The sequence below is a fragment of the Acanthochromis polyacanthus genome, chromosome 1 (assembly GCF_021347895.1).
Source record: "Acanthochromis polyacanthus isolate Apoly-LR-REF ecotype Palm Island chromosome 1, KAUST_Apoly_ChrSc, whole genome shotgun sequence".
NCBI classification, from domain to species: domain Eukaryota; kingdom Metazoa; phylum Chordata; class Actinopteri; family Pomacentridae; genus Acanthochromis; species Acanthochromis polyacanthus.
In genome coordinates this window covers 55,203,554-55,227,585 of record NC_067113.1, presented here as the reverse complement: position 1 = coordinate 55,227,585, position 24,032 = coordinate 55,203,554, and the positions used below count along the sequence as shown (strand labels likewise).

Here is a 24,032-nt window from a genome sequence, read left to right as displayed (position 1 = left end):
GATGTGTTCTTACGTGCATTCAGATTAACGTCTTTATTTTGTAATTTAGGAATACATGAGGGGTCTGGTGGCACACAGCAGGCTCTGCACTGTGTCCACAAACAGATGGTGTGATTCTCTAGTCCTAGCTACACCGCCAGGACTCATGCTGTCCTGTAACATGTGGATGAAGGTGGAGTGGAACTCGCTGCTTGGATGATGATCTGAAGAAAAATCTTCACTCTCCTCCGTGATCTCCAGCTTTTGACTTCTCTGAGCACCCAGCAGGTAAAGACTCCATGAGTCCTCAGGTACAGGGGCGGAGTCAAGGTGCTCACACGCCTGGCAGAGGAAAGGGCAGTTTTAAAAGGTAGAAAAGGGAAAATTAGAAGTGGCTGTTTGCCATTTTATCTCAGCTCTGTCCTGTAACCTTGCCATTTTTGTTGCGTGACTTCACTCTTATTCTCAATCTGTGGTTGTGTAACCTGCCACACTAAACTGAAAACATCGAACTGTTTGACTCGGTGCCAAAACAGAGGTGGTTGGAATGAGCCTCCACATGTAGCTGGTAACTTCTTTTTTTTTTTTTTTTTCTTTTACGGAAGGACACGCATTTATATTTATAGCTGTTTACACCCTCTTCTGACCAAGAGATCGCAGCAGATCTATCACTAGTCACTTAAGAAAAACAAGCCTGGCAGCAATGGTGTCAGAAAAATGGAGGAATATTCAAAAAACAGTTAAAAAAAACAGCAAATGCCATTGACATTTTTACTTGACCTAAACAGGGTCAAGTAAAGTAAAAGGAAAAACTGTAATTTCGTGGTCAGATGTAAAGCAGCAAATTACTATTTCTCATGTGGATGCAATGTACACATCTGTCCATTTTTTTGCAGTAAACGTATATTATAGATATTTGCAACTGAAGAGAATGGCAAATCTGGAAAAAGTTGAAAAATGATTGACCATTTGTCAATCCTGAATATACATAAATACTGTTAAACAGTTTCATTTTACAATCACACATTGTAAAAGAAAAAAATACAATTTGTAAAAACATATTTGATGTGGGCCTTGAACAGTTTGTGCCATTAAAAAAAGTTAAATGAGGATTTGCTGTTTTTCAGTACATAACATACTTTTTTTTTATATATATAATGTTATTAACAGGGAATAGGCTGTGTGTTTGTATGAGTAATTTTTACCTGCATGACCAGATGTTCGGCTCCACATTTAGAATTCCACTTACTCCATGAGAAAGCGCAGGCAGAAGCAAAGAGGGCCATCTGTTCGTAGGCAGCATGTTCCGTTAGAGGATCCTGAAGAGGACAGAAACCGCACAGAACACTTTAAAATGTGCTGAAAAATAACAGTGATATGCAAACGGGTATTAGCCGTAAATGTGAGTCAAAAGTAGTTCCAGTTTACAAGAATTTATGGTCCCTTTGGGAATACATTATCTTGTGGCTTCTCCAAGTTGTGTTGGGTAAGTACAGGAAAGCATATGATTTACTGAAAATGAAATAAAAGTTGCACTTATCCTGAAAGAAAATGTAGTAAAACTCAATAATGCAACGTTAACCAGATGTAGTTAATGTTTATGACTGGTTATGTATATTTGTCATGTAGGTGTTATAAATTCGTATGTATTCTCCCTTTAAATGATGTGTTGCTGAACGCTGTTTAGCTGAATTTTGTCTGTTTCCATGAGTCAGTGCTTTGTTGGTAGTCCCTGGTACATAGAATTAAGAGGAATAACTGGGGGAATGTTAATCGATGGGTCTCTAGTGCTGCTCAGATACTTACCAGACCTGGAATTCAGAATGCTTACAGAGTGATTTACCACAGGAGATGCTGTTGCATGATCAGTTTGAAAAAATAAAATAAAATAATTGACTTGAATGGTAATTCATTGTCCTGGGCCTGGGGTCTTTCTGCATGGAGTTTGCATGTTCTCCCTGTGCATGCGTGGGTTTTCTCCGGATACTCCGGCTTCCTCCCACAGTCCAAAAATATGCTGAGGTTAATTGATTATTCTAAATTGTCCGTAGGTGTGAATGTGAGTGTGATTGTTTGTCTGCATATGTAGCCCTGCGACAGACTGGCGACCTGTCCAGGGTGTCCCCTGCCTTCGCCCGAGTCAGCTGGGATAGGCTCCAGCACCCCCCATGACCCTAGTGAGGATGGATGGATGGATGGTAATTCATTGTACTGGTAAGAAAAAAAAAAAAAAAAACAGAACAGCCCTCTTTCTACCTGTGCATGAACAGTAGGCAGGTAGTGAGTGATAAAGCAGATACACCTGTCTTCTCACAAAGACAATAGCAGGCACAACAGAAAATGAAACAAGCGCTTGGGAAAGAGAGATTTCAGGAAGATAAAAGCAGCTTCAGGTCATCTTTGCTTCAAATTGTGATGTATTAAAGGAAATGAAGTGGCTTTAGAACCCAGAACCAGCAGGATGTGTGAAAGATTCCTGGTCTATGAGAAACAGGAGCAGGACTGGATCCACATGTCTGGTTGGTCTGACAGCTGCTGGGATGCTTGTGTTTTTGTTGGAACCTGGTTGAGGCAAGTCTGCAGCATCTCCTGCCCATCTCATCCCCTCACCAACACTCCCGTACCTCACATCAACTCACACAAACTCCTCAAAACTGAACTCAGCTGAGATACTCTGAGATGTTCTTCCTCTTTCTGCCTGCGAGTTTGGATTCCGTTGATTTGATGGGCCTTGTCGCTATTGCTGTGTTCGATTATGGGTTTGGTTCTATGCAACCAAGTTTTAAACAATGGAATGGAGTTGTTGGCCATGTTTGGGTTCTGTCCTGTGTGGTTTTGTATGCATGTTTTGCTTATGTGGCGAGGGGAAAATAGCTAACCAGACTAACCCTCTCATTTGTTTAGTAAAATCTCTGTTAAAGTGACAGCTCCCTGTTTGGCCCAACTGCTTTGGAATACTAGGGATACGCTTATGCTACATTACCAGTAAAACTGATGTTAGAGCATCAGTCAGGACATTTAGCGTGTTTTTGCTCAAGTTCAGGGCAAATTTTATTGCATTACTGTGAGCTAAAAGCATCTACCCAGTCTTATGACAAAGCTGGAGTTCAATTTAATCCACTGTGCAGTTTGTAGAGATAAATATGATGCAGACATGTTGCTACCCATCTGTGAAAGAAGAATAAAACTAATATTTTTGGCTTTTAGTGAAATGATTGCTGTAAAATGCTTGGTAGACTAAGTACATTAAAGATCAAAATTGCAGTTGTTTTATAACTCAGTGGTGCAGCACTAGAACACCTGTTAAACATCATAAATTAACACTGTATGCTAACATTAGCATGTACAGATAGTCATATAAATACAAGCTCAGCTCACTGTCTTGTTCTTCTATTCATATATTCAGGCAGTAAAAGGTTCAGACCTTGCCGCAGGTGCTAACATAATTGTCCGTGTACTGATTGACGAAGATGTTGACCCCAGCGTTGATCATGGCTTTCTGCAGAGCGGAGACATTCATCCACTTTCCCACGATGTGAGAGAGGCCTCGATCTCTCTCTGACTGCAGCAAACACTGATTATCCTGATGAAAGAATAGACAAAAACTAACAGTCGAGCTAAATCTCAGGATCTACTCTTGTGTTATGTAATGTAATCCAAGCACTGACAAAAAGCTGCAATATTTAAAAGATTACACTACTGTTCAAAAGTTTGGGGTCACTTAGAAATGTCTATATTTTTGAAAGAAAAGCTTTTTTGTCAATGAAGATGGCATTAAATGAAGAGCCTAGACATTGTTAATATGGTACATAACTATTCTAGCTGGAAACAGGTGATTTTAATGGAATATCTCCGTAGGGGTACAGAGGAACATTTCCAGCAACCATCACTCCTGTGTTCTAATGCTACATTGTGTTAGCTAATGGTGTTGAAAGGCTAACTGATGATTAGAAAACCATTTTGCAATTATGTTAGCACATGGATAAAAGTGTGAGTCTTCATGGAAAACATGAAATTGTTTGAGTGACTCCAAACTTTTTAACAGTAGCGTATATACTGATGTCAAGTTACTAATATCCAGCACCAGGAGCAACATGCAGTACAAACATGGTGACAGGCTTTCCACCTTCCTAAATATGTATTTTGAGCGTAATTTAGTTGCAGAAAACAGGCAAAATACACAAAAAAGATGAATTTCACTTACAACATTGATTTTACGATTATTAATTGCAACTATTGCATGGATTCAAGATTCAAAAGTTTCATCTATCACAAGTTCATACAGTATGTGCATGCAAATGCAAAGTAGCCGTTTCTCAAAGCTGTGCAATAACAATGAGACATTATCAAAAAGGGCAAATCTTTTTAAAACACAATATAAAGTCAAAGGTGCAAGCAACATTGAATGGGTCCTCACACACCTATGCATGTCGTGGTGTGGTTTATGTCAGGGTGTGTTGAGACTTAGCTGACCAAGTTCAAGGATTATATCACAATGTTTCTAGCAACAGTACATGCCAATATAATGCCTGTAACTTCCTGTTACCAATAGGTGATGCTATGACTAATTTTTTTGAGTGTGGATGTCTTCAGATCTGGACTCTTGTCCAGCACATTAAAGTTGGGAGAGATATGGTCTTGTGCAGCAGAGGTATAAACATTTCAGTAGTCATGGCGAGACATCGAAATTTGCGGCGTCGCCATAGACACGTCCTTTGACAAGTGAGTCACCATTTTGTCAGTGAATAAACATTTTAAGGCTTACGTCACCACATTTGAGGTTAATATGGTCAAGTGGTGCTATGACTGCGTATTTGCATATGGATGTGATCGGGGTAGGATTCGGATCAAACATGTAAAGTATAAGGCAGATTGGGGCATGTACAGGGTAGTTAAATAGCACTTCCTGTTTCATGGTGAAGCATCAAAATTCAGGGGTGCCCCAGGACTTTTGCGGAAGATTTTGATAACCTTTCATCATTAAGCCCTGTTGTGTATATTCTAGCCAAATTTGAGATGTCTTGAAGTTACCTCCTGTGAGGAGTTCGCTCTTGAAAATCATCAAAAATGAGCAAAAATCTCAAAGTTAGTGCAAAACACTGGACTTCCTTTTTGGTTTGGGGTATGGCTGTCACTAGTTCTTTTGTGCACCCTGACATGCTACATATGCCGGCCAAACTCTGTAGCTTTGTGGCCATTTTGCCACACACGTGCGCGTCCCATAAAATATAAAATGTTTCACCAGACCTACATGTTATTTACATATGTAAAGTAGTGAAAATCTGATATTGCAGCAGCGCTACTTTTCAGTCTCCTACCTGAATAGTGATGCTGAGGTCAATCAAAGCCCCGTTGACCATGAAGATGGCGGCGTCTTGGCCCAGCGGTCGCAGCTCCCAGCTCTGGAAGGGAAGGTTGGCGTAGGTTTTCTGCATCAGCACAAAGGCTTGGAAGGAGTCCATCTTAAAGGAGATTTTAGCCTCGGCTTCATCATAAGAAACATCAGTGATGCCGTCCATCCTCCACTGCTTCTCTGGATGAAAAGGCAGTTTAATTCTCATCTATGTCTCCAGCTACTTTTGGCAAGATCTCAAGGTTCTTGCTTCTTTTGAATGGGAAATACAGTGTGTGTTGCTGTTTGCTCTACCTGCAGCATCCCAGCGAGCCACTTGCGGAGTCTCCAAGAACACAACAAAGTCAGGAAGTATCACAGATGCCCCAATAGGAGGGCAGATGAGAGCGTCACTGCTGCCGAAGTCAAACTTCTCTGTAGGATAATGGAACGTCTGTAGCCCTGCGTTCAGAAACTATAAAAAAAAGCAACATGCATGGAAGGTGATGTTGTATGAGATCGAGTTTAGCAGAAGAAATGAACAGTTTTCTATTCACCTGTCGGATTTCCCAGCCGTTGACCTGGAGAGCCTGAGGCGGCAGGTGAAACACGTCGTAGTAGAAAACACCACCGAGAGGAGTGAATTGTATCAGATCTACCACATGGACAGCCTGGTTCATCAGTGGGAGCTGCACTGAGGAACCGATCAGGTCGCCTTCAGCTGAGGAGAGAGGAAAAGGAATGGTTTAAGATAGAAGAGGAGCTATTTCTTCATTTATCTGCAGGCTTTTGTTCACTGCAATATAAACTCCTGCAACTCTTTAGAAGTAGACAGAATGCAAAAATGTCTTTAGTTCAGTACAAAAGAAGGATTTTTGTCTTTGAGAAACTGATTTACACCAAAGTCTGTGTGGAGTTTGCACGTTTTCCATGTCCCTGCATGGGTTTCTCCAGGTCTTCCAATTTCTTCCAACCATCCAAAGACATTCCTGTTACAGTAACTCCACTGAATCTCAAGCATTTTCTGTTTTTCTTTTTACTACAATATAAAGTCCTGCACCTCTATGGAAACAGTACAATTCTTCCCAGTAATACAGAGAACTGAAAACTGCCTTTTGAGCCGTATAAAAGAATTGTCTGTGGAAAACTGATTTAACCCTACTTTTACATCAATTGTTGACATGAGCAAGTCTTCATATGAGAAGATGCATGAAGGATCAGTTTAGTTGTTATACTGTTAGTTTAAGTTTCTTCTGTGGAGCTGCTTTTAGCTTGGAGGTTGGACATCTTACCTTCAAGTGCCTCCATCTGCGTCTGTATGTTGCTTTCTTGAACTTCAGCCAGTGGACTGTTTTTTCTTGACTGCAGACTGGTTGCACTCTGTAAGATACACAATAAGAATGAAAACATCACACTGATTATACGTAGGACACCTTACCAGGAACGTTCATTCTTACCTTCCTTCCTTCCAACCCTTGGATGGACTGAACCTCCTCCTCCACTCTCTGCTGCTGAGGTTCTTCCTCCACCTTCCCATTTTCTTTTGTCTCTACCTGCTCAACTGAGTCTTCTGGAACTTCCTCTCCCCCTGCAAGAGACCTGAGACCAGACAAAGAAAGATAAAAACATTAGAACACAGATCATGATATAAAAGTAGCTTTAGTTTGAAAGAAGATTGTTAAACCTGCGACTGGCTGTTTGTATCCTCAGGTGAGTCATCCTGGCCAGCATGGACAGGTGGTCGTAGTGTGTGTGGAGGATCCGAACAGCAACGTCGCTCACTGCCAGCTGCTTGGGAATCTCAAACCCAAAGCCGACCTCCTCGAAGTTTAAACCTTTAAACCTGAGTGGAGCAGTTAGAAACAGTGTTCCACTTTAGTCACTTTAAATCACTCAAAATATCAATCTATCCATCTATCCATCTATCCATCCATCTTCCACAGTTTACAAACAAGTAGAAATAGCTCATAAAAGCTTAGCTTAAAAAAAAGAAAGCAACTAAAGTTTAATTTATTCATTTAAAAAAAATTAAAACTATAATCAACATGTATGGCATTTCTTCCAAGCATCCACAGTTGTTATAAACACTGGAAAAAGGGGGTAACTCTACACACTACAGATATACTACTTCCTTTTCAAAAAAAATTTCATACTTCCATACTAAGTCACTTATAACTGAGGAGTGCGATTTTTTTTTTTTTTTTTTTTTGTCTTTTACTGAATATGATTTTTGGCTCATCCAGAATGAAGCCGTTTGGATTCAATATCATGAATTTACATTTAGATTCTGTTAAGTTTTCCCATACAACTGCACAGCCCATATGAGTACTTCAAGAACCATTGGAAAGTTGAAAATTCTATGACTTTTTTGTGATTTTACAGCTTCTGGCTCTAATAAATTATGCCAAATTTTGCCAGTATTAGTTAAAGATGATATGACTTTAAAACCCACTGGCTGGTTTTGGGGGTCAGAGTGTAAACTGGTGACTCTAAATTGACTATATACAGTATATATATCTTAGTGTCAGTGTGTTAGCCCTGTGATAGAAAGCTAGGATAGTCTCCAGCCCATTGTGAGCCTCTATTATACACATCTAATGGCTGGATAGATAGAATCTTTATCTCCGATCCCTCATAATTCTCAGCTGCAGACCCCTGAGTTTCTTCTGTTTCTTAAAATGCTACAGTTTTACACACTAACCTGGGATTCTTCTTGATGTTGGCCCAGAGACACACTGTGACCTGATCATCTCTGATCACGGTCTGCATGTTGCCTGTCTCGGTGTCAATGTTGGAGCTGGCTCTCTGTGACCACAGACACACACACAAAAAATGTATTGCACATTTCATATACTGGCAAATTTATCATGTGCAAACACGAGTATAGGTGTGTTTCTTGTACCTTCAGGATGTCCTCAGTTGTGAGGTGGTGTTTAAAGTGGATTAACTCCTGCAGGTTTATGAGAGCCTCCTTGTACTGCTGGTTTTCTTGTGGGTCTGTAGCATCTTTGAACAGACCTTCCACCTCATCGACCAGCTATAGAGAAATGTTTTCTGGCATGTTTGTCTCTTTTTAACCAGCCATTATGTTTAGTAACAGTTGATTATTTCTTTGTATCACTAATTTCTTCAAATTGCACTACATTTTGTTTTCAGTGGATAACTTATTAATGGCAATACACACCTGCAGAGCGAGGTTACACTGCTTGAGCACGGCTGTGACGTTCACCTCTGGATCGTCTCTCCACAAGCTGATATATGTGTTAATATCCTGCTGTACTGCCGGATCTGGAGCTCCATCGCAGCGCATGTATCTCTCCCACTGGACACAAAGCGAACACTGCAGGTTATTATCAGAATGTTTCATCAGTTTTGTATTGAGTATATCATTTGTTTGTTCCTCTGTCTGAACAGGGACAAAAATATAGTACTTTGCCTTTTTCCATGCCAACGTACTTCAGTACAGGTCAAGCAGTACTGCATTATAATCGTTATTGTTTTGCTTGCCTAAGAGGAACTCATCACTGTTAATTATATAATTATACGTGTGTCCTAAAAAGATCTTTTTTGATTCTCTCCGTTAATACTGTCCAACTCAGAAACACACCTTGGCTGTCTCCAGAGCATCAGTTTTCCATTTGGTCACTGCAGTATGATTCTGCTCCAGTAGATGGCGCAGTTCATTCAGCTCATCCTGTCTGCGCTGTTGGTCCTGTCAGCAAAACACATGAGTGAACCACAGGCTGTCTATAAAACATGTACATATTGTCCTCAGAAAAATACACAGTACTTCAGTAGTAATCCCAATTACTTGGAGTGTTTCTATTTTATTCGGGTTTATAGCTCCGAGGCAGATATTGTACTTTTCACTAACAGCTTTAGTTACTTTGCAGATTGTCATTTTTTATACTCTTCCTGTCCAGTGTCTTGACATATGATGACTGAACTATTTTTTTTCTCATAAAGTAAAAGATGAAATGTTTCTTTATGGATTGAGAACATACCTCTACTTCTTACGATATACTAAATGCATCTTAACAAGGCTGAGAGAGGGCTGTTTTTCATGAAAGTAGATGTTTTTCTCTTTTAAAGCTATATGGTGACAGAGTTGTTACAACCATGTGATGATCTAACAGAATATGATGCACTGATGTAGGTTTTCTTAGTAAAATTAGACATTTACACACATACTTATTCATGCAGGAGTAATATTAGCCCCATTGCATGGCATATACTATACTACTGAATAATAATCTAGGTATATTTTGCTGATATTGCTTACATAGTTTTACTTAAAATTTTAAAAGCTGGGTTTACTTGTAATGAATTATTTCCATAGTGTGCTATTAGTACTTTTAGGATAAAGCAGGTAAAGCTTGTGGATGGATGTATAGAAGTGCCACATTAGTATTTTTTCTTGAGTAAATGATCACAATTCTTCCTCAACTGCTGCTTTCAGGGTTTTTCTTTTATTACGTCCCCTGGAATCTTACCTTTAGCTCTAACCTTTCTACCTCCTTCTCCTTTCTCTCCCTTTCCAGTCTCTCCTGCTCTTCTCTTTCTGCCTGTAGCCGGGCCTCCTCTGTAAATCAAAAGCTCGCATGATACAGACAGCACCACCAATTTTGAAGTTCAAAAGGGATTAACAAACTGATGGTGCTAACTAATAAGCAATGCCTCATTTTGCTGCCTAAAATTGAAATCAACAGAGTCAAATATCTGGATTACCTTCCTCTCGCAACCTCCTCTCCTCCTCCTCTTGCTGCAGCTTTGCCTTCTGAGCCTTGGTCAGCTTTCGTCCCTTTTTGGACGACTTCAAGCCATCAAAACATCATTTGTGTGTGTTTAAAAATGACAAGCCATTGTTCAATCTGTACTTAGGTGCAGTTTACTCCTATGTGATCATGACAATGAGAGTAAAGACTCGTAAGGAAGGTGAAAAGGTGATAGAGTAAAATGTTTGCCATCCTGCATGTATATTCAGCTTATCTATGGTTCTAAGTATCAGAAAGAGAATGTGCTGACTGCCTTTTTTGCTCATACCTTGCTCTTGGGCGGCTATCATTCCCAGGAGAAAACAGAGAGAAAGTTACAGAGTGGCATGCTTGAAAACACAGATTCAGAAAGTAAAAGAAAGACCTAAAATTAAGAGTTGCTACTGCTAACTTGAAAGCAAGTTAGCTAACCACAGGGCAGTATAGGCTTATTTCCTAAAGTTAATTTTTAACCTCACTTCTTAAGTTTAGAAACTAATTTTCTATATATAGTTAGTTACATTTTATTTTTTTATTAATAAAATACGATTAAAGATGGTACATTGGAAGAAAATGGCAGAAACTCACCATGTTAACGCTAAAACAAACTTTCAAGCGTCTGGGTAACTATAGAAACCTTTGCGCATGCGTATTTGCTTGCTTTGTTTGCGACATAACGGAACGACTGACGGCAATATGTGCAAGTGAACTATGCACTACTCAGAGGACAAACAGAAAGGAGACAGCTCTTTATTATCGTGGTATTTAAGTAAAACCACCAACAGCATAACCAGCGTGAGTATTATTTTAATGTAATTTAAAATAGTGTGACTGTTGGTACAGTTTTGTGATAAATATGAGGTAGTAAATGCTGACTATTTAGCAGCTAGCTAATTCTGTTGTCATAACCAGCATTTGCTTGTCCTCTCACGCTTTGTTTTCGGTTCAGAAGTGCAAAAAGGAGCCTTTGTTTCTGACATGGCCAACCCCTTAAAGGGTGAGGTTATCAGGCTGTACAAAAATGTAAGTTAACTCGTCAGAAACACACCAGTTTCGGTTGTTTTGCAGAGTTTTTAACGTGCTTCTCGTCTCCCAACCAGCTGCTGTATCTCGGTCGTGAGTACCCGAAGGGATCCGTCTATTTCAGAGAGCGTCTGAAATCAGCCTTCATGAAGAACAAAGACGTGACAGATCCCGAGCAGATCAAGAAGCTGGTGGCTCGAGGAGACTTTGTCATCAAGGAATTGGAGGCTCTCTATTTCCTCAGGAAGTACAGGGCCATAAAGAAGAGATATTATGAACCTGAAGAATAACCACACACAGCGTCAGATCATCTTTTCGAAATGGAATACACACAAAGGGAACAGTTACCCACAGTGCACTCTGTGTGTCAGTATTGTATACTTACTGAGCCCTTCACTTACACACCACTTGCAGAAATCCAAACAGCTGCTCTTCTGGCTCACAGGTGAGATGGAAAAGGGTTAGGGTTATTGGAATAGCAATTACAGAAAGTGCTTTGTATTTTTATACCAAAATAATGAACTTCAAGACCAGTATTTCAAATCCCAAATATTGTAATATGCTAGTTTGTTAGATTTTCTGTCAGAAATGGTCTGGTTTGGCAGGTTTAAAGTGTTGTACTAGTAAACATTTCATCAGAGGGGTGGACTATGAAGTGAGATGGACGAGTTTGTGTGTTAAGTTGTCAGTGTCACAAAGGTGGCTATCATTTACAGCTGTCTAGATCACCATGGCAACTTCACCAGAGGAGGTTGTGTTTGCAGCATCACCTTTCACCAATTGTTTTTCCTGACCATATTGTCAATGAGCAAAATTGATTATCAGCTCAGGGAATACATTATATCTGCAACCCTGTTAGTGATGCCACTGACTGAAGCCATGCAGTTGCAGTTGCTCAAACTGTTGCTATGGAAACCTACATGAGTTCAGTCGGTGGTGGATAAAATACATGAATATGTTGCGGAGATTTTGCAGCCAAATCCGTTTTAACCTCTAGTAATGCAGCCGATGCAACACAGATAAGAAATTTCTTGCCGTATTTGCAGCAACAGTGCTTGGAAGGGAAAAATATATTCGTAATAGGCCTCCATTATAACAACCTGTTGCTTTTGACTGAATCAGGTGGCACAACATCAGTCCATTTTGTGCAGAAGAAGAATCAAAAGACTCATCATATGCTTCCTTTTATGGGAACACGAACAGAGACTGATAAAGAAAACCTGAGTTAACAAAGAAAGTCGATAATCATGTGAAACTTTCTTCACATTACAACCCTCAGCTCAGTTAATCCAGTGGATGGTTGGATTTTTATATTGATTCAGAGTGAACACAGACAACTGCATGGTCTGTATTAAACTAGAGGAATGTCAAGAAAAAAACAGACCGAATCATGTACACTGAACATTTGTGTTGGAATTTATTTGAGTGTATATGTTTGTGAATACATGGTCAAATTTCTTGAAAAGTGAATGTACACGACTATGTTTCAATGCACTATTACACAAAAAAAGCAAGTGTTACAGAAATGTACATTTTTTTTAAAAACTGTGAAGCTTTGTGCCATAATAAATAACCAATATCAAACCTGCTGCATTTTTTGATTTTACATTTAGCTAGTCATGCATTTTTAATCAATCAGCTGTACACAAGTACTTTCAAATTATTGTCTGTGCTGTTGATGTGGTGATGGAGCTTTGTTCTGTCGAAATCATTATTTTAGTAAAAGTGGTGCATCATTAAAATCACTCTTAACTAAAGAGCAGTTTTTGAAAATACAACTTATTAAGCGAGAAACTACAGGCAAAAACCTGCTCCATCTTTTGTCTTCACAATATGACAAGAAAATGTGTAAAATGCACCTTTAGCTGTCCATTCCACTAGATTTTGTCTCCTGCACATTTATGCAAATAAGTGCATTTTTTATGATGTAATAAATCATTTTTATATATAAACTTAAAACTTAAGTAAACATCATTTAGCACATAATTGTCTCAATCTAAGTGTTTAGCTGGGAAAATTTCATAGTTTTAGCTATTAGTTTAGGTTTCCAATAAAAAATACATCGAATTTATATGAAACCTTTTAATTTAGTTGCTTTTTTAATGAGATTTTTCTTATAATGAGCCAGAAATCTCTGCTTTAGTTGCACTTGCATACACCAACTGTTCCTTTTTTTTCTTGTCTATGTTCTTTTTAAAGGTTTCCACAGAGAAACTTGTTCATGTATCCTTCACAATCAGATTTATTAAACATATTATTCCTAAAAACATGATGAAAAATGCTTTTATTTGCTGGCCGTCAGATTTTTGGAGGGATAAGAACAGATATCCCAAACTCCCTCTGAGCAAAAATTGCTCTCTAGTATAAAAAACCCAAATAAACAAGGTGGTTTCATCCAGTGTTTAGATTTCTGAGGTGGAAATGAATACAAATGAAGGCGTACTTCGACATATATTACCTTCTTTGCCAATTTATGTGCAAAAATTTTTTTAAAACTGAAAAACTTGTATTTTTTTAAGACAAACAAACAAAATAACACTATCTTGTGGTAAAAAAATTAATTTCAGGTTCAAACATTACCTAAACAAAGCTCTGATATTGTTTTCCTGGCCACAGAAATTCACTCTCACACACTACATACTAATTAAACGGAATGTAAGCCATTTCAGAAGAGAGTGAAAACATCTTTGACATAGACAAAATGCTACATTCAAATACCAGAGCTCTAATATTCCAAACAGGAGCGCAAAAAGCAGAAATTTTGCAACAAACTGCTACATTTCATGTTCCTGATATGGTGTTTAAACAGAACTCAGTCCTTGTGACATTTTTCTGGCCATGCTTGCTTCTTTTTCTGGTGATCTGGGGAAGAAAAAGGCAGAAGTCAGCAGTGGTTAGGAGTCTTTTGATGCTTTTTCATTACAACTGCACTTACGTTGTCTTTGAGAAACTTGTACAGTTGATAAGTGAGTGTGTCTTCTTTCATGAAAGTCAACTTCGGGTCCACCGTCTCATTCCAGCCTCCTGTAGCATTCAGTGGAAGAGAAAACAACAAATAGGCAATGAGATCGAGTCTGCATACACTGTGAAGGCAAAGAATTGGGGGAAGAGATGCTTATTTACCTGTCAGGAGGCTGACTATCATTCCCATAATCAAACATGCTAGAGTTCCAACCATACCAAAGTAAAGGTAGGAAATAGACGGCCAACCTTCTGCAAGCTGATGACTGGTGGTTAAAGGAAACAATGCATGTGATTACATCATAGGTTTTAGCTATTTTGCAGAACATAACTCTGAACACATCTGAAACAGTTTTGAATGGGCCTTAATTTGCAGTATTTTGAGTAAACGGCGCCCTTATTTCTTCAGATTTGGTTGTCCCATCTGATTTTACACTTCTTCTAACACCACAGCCAGATACTTGCTTACATGTCACTGCTGTTGTGCGACACGGTTGTGGCAAAGAGGGTCGGTTGTGTTGGCGGAGCAGTGGAAGTCCAGTTGGGGCTGGTGGTGAAGTTACAGCCGGCGGTGGTCAGCGGCAGAGGACGGGTCATCTCTGGGGTGGGAGGGGAAAACAGAGCCCAGAGGCACGCACACAGGGACGCTAAAACCCCAGAAACAAGGCCTGACACAACTCCCTGTGGGAAAGTAACACAACAAATACATAAAGAAAACTTGGACGGAAGGACGAATGGATGGATGGATACTTTATTCATTCCCTTGTGAAAATTCAAGATATCCAGTGGTTCATACATGTTATATTCAAGAGAAATAAGGAAAAACCAATGTAGAAAAGAGTGTATAAGGTGCCAAAATTGCTGAGATTACAACAAAATTGGAAAAGTGTTGCTATCTACAAAAACCCCAGATATTTATTTGCTTATGAGCCATTAAGATTTTTGTGTAAATTAAGTGCGTTATCAAATATTTTCAGAGTTTTACTTTTTTTGCATATGGAAATTTGAGGCTATGTATAAAGAACAATATCTCAGGTTCTGTCAAACTTAAGAGCCTGAAATTTTCACTGTTACTTGTCATCATTTCATTGATTCAAAATCTGCAATATTAGAGAAGTAGCTCTGATTATGTATGAGTTGAAATATGAAAGTCCCATCCTTGAGCTTAGATTAATGAAAAAATGAATAAAGCAAAAGGCAGATCGTGATATGTTTGAACCATATGTTCAAACATATCACTATCTGCGTTTTGTATTATTGCATGTCACAATAATACAAAACGCATCAAATACTTGTATTGAATTATTTGATCACAAAATATGACAAAGATATATATTTTTGTTAAACTTTTCTAACTGATTGAGCTGCTAAGTTTTACCACAACAACAGATCTACTAATAGACAGCTTAATCCAAGTAGAACAGAGTTCTCTAGTCTCAAAATGGTTCTTCTAAAAGAAAGAAACATCGCTATATTGTACATTTTTGGATCTGCTTTGTAGACATAAACCCTGCTTTGCAGAAGACTTGTGTAATTCTGTGTAACTTCTTTGGGAATTATCCCTGCATTGGGTCCTTTGGATAATATAACAAAGGCCAAATGCATAGCTTTGTTAGGATTTGAGGACTTTTCTAGTGGGACATTTTCATGGCTTTACATATATTTAATGGTAATCTGATTATGTTTGCAAGAATTTAGTGGTAAATTTATTCTTTATGAACACTGTAGAAACTTCTTTCTTGCTTTGTGCTCCACAAGGAATCAATTTGGCCTTCAAGACTGAAGTCAACAGCAAATGAGAAATGTGTGAACAAAAGGCACCTGATGGAATAATCCATATCTTGATGAAGACAATTCTAGACTCAAGACAATTTTTCTTCTGTATCTTTGATATTTTAGCCATTAAATGAAGCAAGTATGGCAAAGTTAATGATTTTCTTCTGAGCAAATGAATAGCTTTGCCATACTTGCAAGGTCCATTGCTTTGTTGAATAACTGAATGAGGCAATAAAAACACAGTACAAGATTAGGAGAATGGACTTACTTTGGAGTTGACAAATGGGCAGAGCACACCCAAAGTAAACACACCAAACATAGGACCTTGAGTGATCCCAGAGAGGATAACAACTGCCTGTTTAAAGGAAATACACAAGTTCAGTATCAGGAAAACATCTTATGCTGAAGATGATCTTTTCTATATAGGTAATAAATAGATTTGTATTGCATGTGAACAAAGTTTCTTTCCCAGATGTGTACTGACAGTCAATAGAAACTTTGAGGTAGAAATGTATGCAGAATTCTACTTGTAGTAATTATTCATTGTGGATTTACGGATGATCTCGTGCCCTGGTAGTTGAGATAATGATGAGTTGTCATTTTGTCATGATTCACATGGGTTGGTCACTTTGCAAAAGTGAACCAAATACACACCAAGCAATACTCAGTGAGTATCTGCACAATTTGAGAATGGGTTTTGAAGGCCTATATAAAGGCCCAAAAAAGGCCACCGTTGTTAGTCCAGTGAACAGCATCATGCCGCGTCTATCACATGAACGTTGTCTCCGGGCACTGGGTATGGTGGAGGCCGGTTTGAGCTACAGTGATGTAGCCAGGCGTATGGGCTGTTCCCAACCAGGCATAAACTAACCGTGACGTCACCCGTTGGTTTCAACGCCGAGAAAATGAAGCCCGGATTTTGCTACTTCCTGGTCGCCGTTTTGGATTTTTTGGAGCCAGTGACGTAAAAAGCGTCATCAAACAGACTGGACCGCAGAGCAACTAGGGGTGGGATTGGCTGAGGACTCTCTTATCCCGCCCACGTTTTACCGCAGAGGCTTCTGTTGCTGTCTATCAAGTATAGCCATGCCCCCTGGCTCCGCCAACTTTAACGATTTATTTAAAATTCAGTATTGATTTATTTTAAGATCGGCCACCTGATCTCTCATTTTGACCATGAAAACTAACGGGGAAAAAATCCTGAGCTGTAGAAAATCAGTCTATCAAATTTTATTTTTTCCAAAAATGAATTGGGGTCTATGGAGAAAAAGCTTTTTGGAACCAACCCTAGCAGACGGCATGATATTGCAAGTTTTTGACACTTCCGGGTTGGCTTCAATTCTGGAGCCAGATGCTACGTCCACTATATATACAGTCTATGTTCCCAACCCACAATCAGAAGCCTGGTCCAAAGCATGCGCCGACGGATTGCTGCCTGCATCGAAGCAAATGGAGGCCATACTCGGTATTGACTGTTGTGACTTTGTGTTTGGCAGGTGCCGTTTTCTTTTGTGAAATTCTTTGTTTTGAAATCATTCTTGAAACTTTAGATTTTTGTTTCTGCATGCCAATATGCTAAACAAATGATTCATATGAAGAAAATCCAGTTTCGGGCTACAAAATAAAAATTATGTTGAAAAATATGGTCTCAAAGTTTTTAATGACTGTCAGTGTACAATAAATGCATTGTTCCTATGTTTGTTTGCCAATGAATTCTTCACAGTTCAACAGATCTACTCTACCTCCATCATCCCTCCCATTAGAGATGCCAGTCCAGCCATGCCAATGAATAAAACTCCATAAAACAAACCTGCAGAGATTTTCATCCAAGAAAATGTAGTTAACAGAATTCTTACTCATATACCAGCACTTAATACATGAATTATTCATGCAGCACATACAACAAACAAGGACAAGCCACTTACTCAGTCCTTTGGACAGGATGGACAGATGTTTCGCAGACAGAGTTGTGTACGGTTTGATCAGATCCACCAGAGTCACTGCAGTCAGACAATTGATGGTGCATGAAACTGTGCTGGGGATAAAATAACAGCAAAAATAGTTGAATATATGTTATAATACTTTAAAAGCTGCTAGATGGTGAATGGAATTAGGAAACAATATTCTGATATTTCACTCATGAAAACGAAATGGCAAACCTCAAATATTTATCGGATGTGTTGAACCTGTCTAGTGAAAATGTAAGAAATGGTCAGTATTAACCTTAAAGTGCCGCTATACACTCCTGCAAAATACAGTCCAGGAAGGCCTGGGTAGCCTTTCATTATGTCCATCACCAAATAGGGCATCATCTATTGAGAAAAAGGATTAGAGAGATTTATGTTTATGGTAAATAGCAATAATACTCCATTGAAAATAGAAGCCCCAAAGTAGAACCTTCATGGAATAAAAGTGAATCCACTTGTGATCACTGAATCAAAAGAAGCAGTTCTATATAAGGTGGTTATCAATTCAGTAAGTCAACCATGGTTTCTGAACCTGGCTATGAGTACATTTGCATGAAAGAGACAGAGTTGGTAGATGATAGTAAATGCGTAGTCCTGACGGTGAAGCACGGAGGTGAGAGTGTGGTCATGTGGGTCTGTATGAGTGCAAAAGGTGTTGGGGAGATAAAGAAGGAATGATTCTGCCATCAAAAATATAAACTAATTGCTACGACTGCGGTCTTGTGTTTTTCCTGTGCTCTGTGTGTTTATTTTATATTCACCATCAAATATGCAATTAGGGCTACACTGCACCACTGACAGGATTGGACACCGGAAGGACGGGTTGGATTAGTTGGAGCAACTTGGAAGGCTGTGATATAAAGGTGGGATGATGACATTGGAGGGTCAGAGGGTGTGACAACCCAACCTATCCTGCTTCCAACTGACACACGCCAGCACACTTCGCTTCGTAGTAGTCGTCTGTGATTTGAAGAATATAGTATTACAGGAGTGAGCAGCCACTTTTGTGTTAAACTGTTTTCTCCTGTTTTGATGAGGACAGGGAGCAAGGCTGCGTTAATTTTTGTTTCCATAAGTCAGTCTTGGGAAACAGATTAGTGGATTTTGGTTTGTTATGTTTGGGTCAGCTCACCCTGGATTTTAGTTACACATTACCTTTGTTTCGTTGGACCCACATCCTTTGTTTCCATCATGTGTTGTAAATAAGTATTTAACTTCAGTGAGAAAACGTGTGTTGTAGCTGCTTGGGATCAGTAGAAGGATGGCACTTTCATGTTACATTCACACTAGTATTGAAAAAAATGTTGCATTTGAATCTCTTTAATGAAAACTAAGCTAATTTCTGTTGTACAGAGTTCCATATAAATCTGAACTGATAGCTCTTAATTTTACATCAGAGAAGCATGAAAGAGAAGCACATCCACAGTTAGTTCCTGTGTGTGCTACCTGGTCAGAAGCAGAAACCAGTCCCGCAGTGAATGGATCACAGTTCTTATAGACTGAATAAAGGCAAAATCCGGCAAACACTGAGCACAGCATGATGCACATCAGGCCCAATAGATTGATGTACATGGCACTGGAAAACAATAATAGAACCAGGTGGAATACATGAACATAACTATATCAAAGTGTAGCATAGCAAACAGAATAAATATTTATCACAACCTTTCCTATGAATCTGTCAAATGTGTCAAAAGTTTTTTGGGCTAAATTTCATTCTGTGAAAATGTGCCTCACACTCTGGCATGAGTGACGCTCTTGCAGGAGATGTATGTCTGAACCTGAGCCTGGTTGGTCCCGTAGACGCCGATCCAGCCAAACACCCCTCCAATAACGAGGGTCCAAAAAGTGTGTCTCCTCAGAGGGTTTGGATCAAAGCTGGAGAACCACATTAATAGGATGATTTTCAAATTGATATTCTGTCTCTGTTTCCTAAGAGCTTCAGTAGAAGTCAACTGGACTTTATGGCACGACTGTGTCCACTCATCAGACATTATGACCACTGACCGGTGAAGTGAATAACACTGATTTTCTTATCATCATGGCACCTGTTAGTATGTCGGATATATATTAGGCAGCAAGTGAACATTTTGTTCTCATACTGATGTGTTTGAAGGAGGGAAAATGGGCAAGCACAAGGATTTGAGCAAGTTTGACAAGGGCCAAACTGTGATGGCTAGACGACTGGGTCAGATCATCTCCAAAACTGCAGCTCTTGGTGGGTGTCCCAGGTCTGCAGTGGTCAGTATCTATCAAAAGGGGTCCAAAGAAAGAACAGTGGTGAACTAGCAACAAGGTCCAAGGCTCATTAATGCACGTGGGGAGCGAAGGCCCGTGTGATCGGATCCAACAGATGTGCTACTGTTGCTCTAACTGTAAGAAGTTAATGCTGGTTCTGATATAAAGGTATCAGAATACACAGTGCATCAGTTTGTTGCGTATGAGGCTGCATAGCTGCAGACCTGTCAGGGTGCCCACACTGAGGCCTGTACACCACCCAAAGACCAACAATGGGCATCAGAACTGGACCACTAAGCAATGGAAGATGAATGATCTGATGAATCACGTTTTCTTTTACATCACGTGGATGGCCGAGTGCATGTGAATGGCTTACCCAGGGAACACGTGGCACCAGGATGCACTATGGGAAGAAGGTAAGCCGGCTGAGGCAGTGTGATGCTTTGGGCAATGCTGTGCTGGGAAACCTTGGGTTCTGCCATCCATGTGGATGTTATTTTGACACATACCACCTACCTAAGCACTGTTGCAGACCATGTACACCCTTTTATGAAAGCACTATTCCCTGATGATTGTGGCCTCTTTCAGCAGGATAATGCACCATGCCACAAAGCAAAAATGATTGAGGAATGGCTTAGTCTAAATTGATCATTTGTTCAGTAAAATGAGATGGTACTCTCTCTCTCTCTCTTTCTCTCTCTATATACTTCCCATCAGTCAGTCAGAACTGAAGAAGTTTTTTGGACAAGTTATGAAATGTCTTCAAGAACCAAACAGAGAAGTCCAGTTGACCTCGACTGAGGCAGTCAGGCCTACCGTGACCTGGATAACTGAAAATCTGCACAGGTTTTTTCATCTCATACTCACTCCCAAAAGTTCATTCTTCCTCCTTCCTGGGCATCTGACAAGACAGTGCTGATTCCTCCTTGTAACATCACAGCCTTGATTATAACAGACAGGTTGCCTGCAAGCATCACTCCAATCTAGCAGACACAGTGAAGGATGTGTTTGGTTTGCATTGCCAGATCTGCTCTATTTTAATTCCTACTTTCAGAACTAATTACACAGATGCTGCAGTGCTCCACAGAATTATTTACATGTGGTTGTGATTTAAATAAAATTACAACAATTTAAAGAATCCACTCTATGACGGTGCCAAATCCAAACTTCCTACCTGGAGCACACAAGTCCACACCACCGCCTTCATCCCACCCTGCAATAGTGAAAAAACACAAGAATGTGGGCAATTTTCTTCCAATTTTGTCTCAGAAAGTCCAAGTACTATTTAAGATGTCCATGATGTGTGATTAAAAATTGGTTGGTCTAGCTGAAAGACCCTGATGATTTAAAATGGAATAACAAACTAGTCAAACACTTTCAGTTATCCCTGGAAAGAACTCAGATTCTAAAGCTTTTGAAAGTATGTTAAAAAAAAAAAAAGAGGTTTGTTTTTTACTAACCAATGTGCAGTAAATAGTACAAACAACGGCTGTAGAAATAATTCCACCCCACAGATCCACACCAGCACCTGCAAGCAGAGACCAAAAGAGAAAACTGATGTGAACTGTGGATGCCACTTACTGCTGTGATGGAATACAACATACCTTGGTTTAACGCAAGAGCTGGAGCATAAATGATCAATCCATTGAGGACTATCTGTGACAAAATACATATACATATATACACATTTAATTAACACAAATAAAAAACAAACACCCTCAGGTGACAGCTTCGTGGTTTCTTACTCACTATGTTAACCATGAAGAGCAGAATTCCCAGCAGGCGGATTGTTCTGTTGAAACGCAGCTCCAGATACTTGGCAGGAGACAAAACAGAGAGAAGTTACTGATTACTAAATGTAAATGAACCCACAATTAGACCCTGTGGGAACTGCAGCTGCGATTGCTCCTCTTCTCTCTTTTCTGCCTCCAGTGACATCTAATTCAGTTTCACCACTATTTGATAAATAAGCAAACAATTTCACACTGCACTCTTATGATTATGCAATTTGTCATATACAGTCAGATACAGTCTGACTCACCTCATAGATGCTTGTGAAGCCCAGCCTATAGAAGAACGGCATAAAGATCTCAGATGATATAAATATGGCCACAGTGTAGGAGAAACACAGGAGTCCAAAGATGCCTCCGTAATTGTACACCTACACATGAGAGAATTTATTTAGATTTCCCAATAAAACTGGCAGACAAAAAGTAAAAAAAACAAAAAAACAAAAAAACAAAGAAAACAACTAGTAATGTCGAAAATGACACACAAACATAAGGCTTTCTTTTCAACAGCAGTCAGACTGGCAGACATCTGTACTCTATGAAAACAAACCAAAGAAATGGGTAGAGAAAAAACACAAAAACAGTGATATTTTGGCAGCTCAAGTGCCTAAAAAGTAAAATACTAGAAAAATAACCATCATAGAGTCATTTTTAAAATTCAAAAAACACTTTTAAATCTTAATTTTACATGAAAGCATGTCTATTTTTTATGTTCTGTTTAATGTTTAACAATATAACAACTATAGATAGATGATGTCAGAAAAACATTCAATCAATTTTTTTGGGAGAAAAAAATGTCTGTAATTATACCACATTTCTCTCTTTTAACAAACAAATTTATATTAAATTAGAGTATTAATGATTCATTTTCCAGTAATATAATTATTTTCCACATTCAGGGGAATATGTGCAATATGCGAATTTCTATAGATTGTAATTCATTTTTGATTAATTAAAGCTTAGCTTAGCTTCACTGAACTGCAAATAAACAACAGCAAAAATGACTTAAATACCTGTTATGCTATTTATTTCCGCTTCAGTTTTCTCTAACAGCAAATGTCCTGAGTTTTGTCTACAGAAGTCAGAAGTCTTTGTTTAGATATTGGATCTACATCGCTATCTTCATTCAGAAGAATAGTTTTGCATAGTTGTTGAGAGCATCATTTCTTCATTTTACATGCAGACTTTGCTCTCTGGAGTAGCCCCTTTGAAAATCATCTGCATGTAACATAAAGAAACAATGCTCTCAAACTGAAAGACACACAAATGTCTTCAAGTAGTTTCCCTGTGGTGTGATTTCTGGACGAATATTAACATGTGCATTAACAAAAAACAAACCAGCAACAAGGGAAACTGCAGTAAAAAAAAAATAGAGAAAAAGACTTTAACCTTAATTATAAGGCCCAGCTACTGCTGTCATACCTCCACTGGGTTGGTGAGCAGCGTGACGGATGTCATGAAGGTGGTGATGAGGGACGTAGAAACAGGCAGAGCTGTGAGTTTCCTGCTCCCGGTTAGGAAATGTCCGGAACCACTTTGGTTCCTGCTGGTCCATCCATTATAAGCACCGATGGCAGCAGACAGAACCAGCATCCCACCAAACACCAAATAGTCGGCCACAGCGAAGGATCCAGCTTCCCCTGGCATTTTAATACAGCAAAAATGTACAATCAGTCCTCCGTGACTCGCTGGAAATCCTGGAACATCAACCTTTTTACACTAAACGGCAGGAAAATAAACTCTCTTAGAGAGATCCTGGGCAGAAACCTCACAGCTACAAATGCTACAGAAGAGCAGTTTGTCTCAGAGTGCTGCTGTTTCATAGATACAAGTAAGTAAAGATCATCCTGTCTTTGGTCATAGCTGATAAGACATACCAGCTCGGATTGGTTTGGCTGAAGAACTGCCCAAAACAAGTTTTAATCAAACATTGCAACAGACAAAGTTGCAATGATGTGTGTATGTCCTTGGGTTCAGATTAATGTTTGATAGAATCACATCATTAAGACAATAAGTAACCTCAAATATGTTTTTATGTATATTATATTATGTTTTCTCTGTTTTGTCAAATTGCAGATATTGTACATCAAAATCACAGAAAAAAGCATCTTTTTATATATTAACTGCAAAACAAAATTGGCGTTTTGCATTTGACTCACTGACATTTGATTAAAGCTGCATTTGAAGGTGACCTAAAATTGTTAAATGTACA

The 24,032-nt window shown here is 39.1% G+C and overlaps 3 protein-coding genes across 7 annotated transcripts; 1 reads left to right on the top strand and 2 right to left on the bottom strand.

Moving 5' to 3' along the window:
* Positions 1 to 2: 2 nt before the first annotated feature.
* Positions 3 to 10,702, bottom strand: dnai7 (dynein axonemal intermediate chain 7). The gene is made up of 17 exons (XM_022217640.2): positions 10,654 to 10,702; positions 10,355 to 10,369; positions 10,040 to 10,124; positions 9,805 to 9,893; positions 8,919 to 9,023; positions 8,496 to 8,633; positions 8,214 to 8,348; positions 8,013 to 8,116; positions 6,996 to 7,154; positions 6,769 to 6,910; positions 6,604 to 6,691; positions 5,869 to 6,032; positions 5,627 to 5,786; positions 5,298 to 5,512; positions 3,404 to 3,562; positions 1,185 to 1,298; positions 3 to 321 (listed from the first exon to the last, which is right to left on the bottom strand). The coding sequence occupies exons 1-17, from the start codon at positions 10,654 to 10,656 to the stop codon at positions 46 to 48; spliced, it is 2,151 nt and encodes a 716-aa protein (XP_022073332.2). The 5' UTR covers positions 10,657 to 10,702; the 3' UTR covers positions 3 to 45.
* Positions 10,703 to 10,727: 25 nt separating this feature from the next.
* On the top strand, positions 10,728 to 12,672 carry lyrm5a (LYR motif containing 5a). 2 transcript variants are annotated; one of them, XM_022217890.2, is made up of 3 exons: positions 10,728 to 10,860; positions 11,015 to 11,088; positions 11,166 to 12,672. In XM_022217890.2, the coding sequence occupies exons 2-3, from the start codon at positions 11,044 to 11,046 to the stop codon at positions 11,376 to 11,378; spliced, it is 258 nt and encodes an 85-aa protein (XP_022073582.1). In that variant the 5' UTR covers positions 10,728 to 10,860; positions 11,015 to 11,043; the 3' UTR covers positions 11,379 to 12,672. The 2 variants fall into 2 exon arrangements, with proteins under 2 accessions (XP_022073582.1, XP_022073590.1); XM_022217898.2 differs by having other exon boundaries at positions 10,745 to 10,860; positions 11,018 to 11,088.
* A 642-nt stretch (positions 12,673 to 13,314) lies between these two features.
* Positions 13,315 to 23,658, bottom strand: LOC110968052 (sodium-coupled monocarboxylate transporter 1-like). Of its 4 annotated transcripts, XM_022217872.2 has the most exons (18): positions 23,243 to 23,392; positions 22,834 to 22,892; positions 22,072 to 22,191; positions 21,780 to 21,845; positions 21,635 to 21,686; positions 21,491 to 21,558; positions 21,205 to 21,243; positions 20,898 to 21,013; positions 19,530 to 19,670; positions 19,239 to 19,368; positions 18,049 to 18,137; positions 17,751 to 17,860; positions 17,568 to 17,635; positions 16,094 to 16,180; positions 14,519 to 14,730; positions 14,212 to 14,315; positions 14,024 to 14,112; positions 13,315 to 13,950 (listed from the first exon to the last, which is right to left on the bottom strand). In XM_022217872.2, exons 3-18 carry the CDS (start codon positions 22,111 to 22,113, stop codon positions 13,870 to 13,872), a joined length of 1,494 nt encoding a protein of 497 aa, XP_022073564.1. In that variant the 5' UTR covers positions 22,114 to 22,191; positions 22,834 to 22,892; positions 23,243 to 23,392; the 3' UTR covers positions 13,315 to 13,869. The 4 variants fall into 4 exon arrangements, with proteins under 4 accessions (XP_022073564.1, XP_022073549.1, XP_022073556.1 ...); XM_022217857.2 differs by lacking the exon at positions 22,834 to 22,892 and having other exon boundaries at positions 23,243 to 23,658; XM_022217864.2 differs by lacking the exons at positions 19,530 to 19,670; positions 22,834 to 22,892 and having other exon boundaries at positions 23,243 to 23,658.
* Positions 23,659 to 24,032: the final 374 nt, after the last annotated feature.

What these genes read in the sequence shown, in the direction of transcription:
- dnai7 (XM_022217640.2), bottom strand. An exon ending in ATACAAACAGCCAGTCGCAG is followed by an intron (nt 6,911 to 6,995) that starts GTTTAACAATCT and finishes GTCTGGTCTCAG; the next exon opens with GTCTCTTGCAGGGGGAGAGG. An exon ending in ACCTCAGCATCACTATTCAG is followed by an intron (nt 3,563 to 5,297) that starts GTAGGAGACTGA and finishes TTCTTTCATCAG; the next exon opens with GATAATCAGTGTTTGCTGCA.
- LOC110968052 (XM_022217857.2), bottom strand. Translation starts at nt 23,467, where the DNA reads ATGCCAGGGGAAGCTGGATCCTTCGCTGTGGCCGACTATTTGGTGTTT. An exon ending in TGCTCACCAACCCAGTGGAG is followed by an intron (nt 22,192 to 23,242) that starts GTATGACAGCAG and finishes TCTCATGTGTAG; the next exon opens with GTGTACAATTACGGAGGCAT. An exon ending in ACAAGTTTCTCAAAGACAAC is followed by an intron (nt 13,951 to 14,023) that starts GTAAGTGCAGTT and finishes TTTCTTCCCCAG; the next exon opens with ATCACCAGAAAAAGAAGCAA.
- lyrm5a (XM_022217890.2), top strand. Translation starts at nt 11,044, where the DNA reads ATGGCCAACCCCTTAAAGGGTGAGGTTATCAGGCTGTACAAAAAT. An exon ending in TTATCAGGCTGTACAAAAAT is followed by an intron (nt 11,089 to 11,165) that starts GTAAGTTAACTC and finishes TCTCCCAACCAG; the next exon opens with CTGCTGTATCTCGGTCGTGA.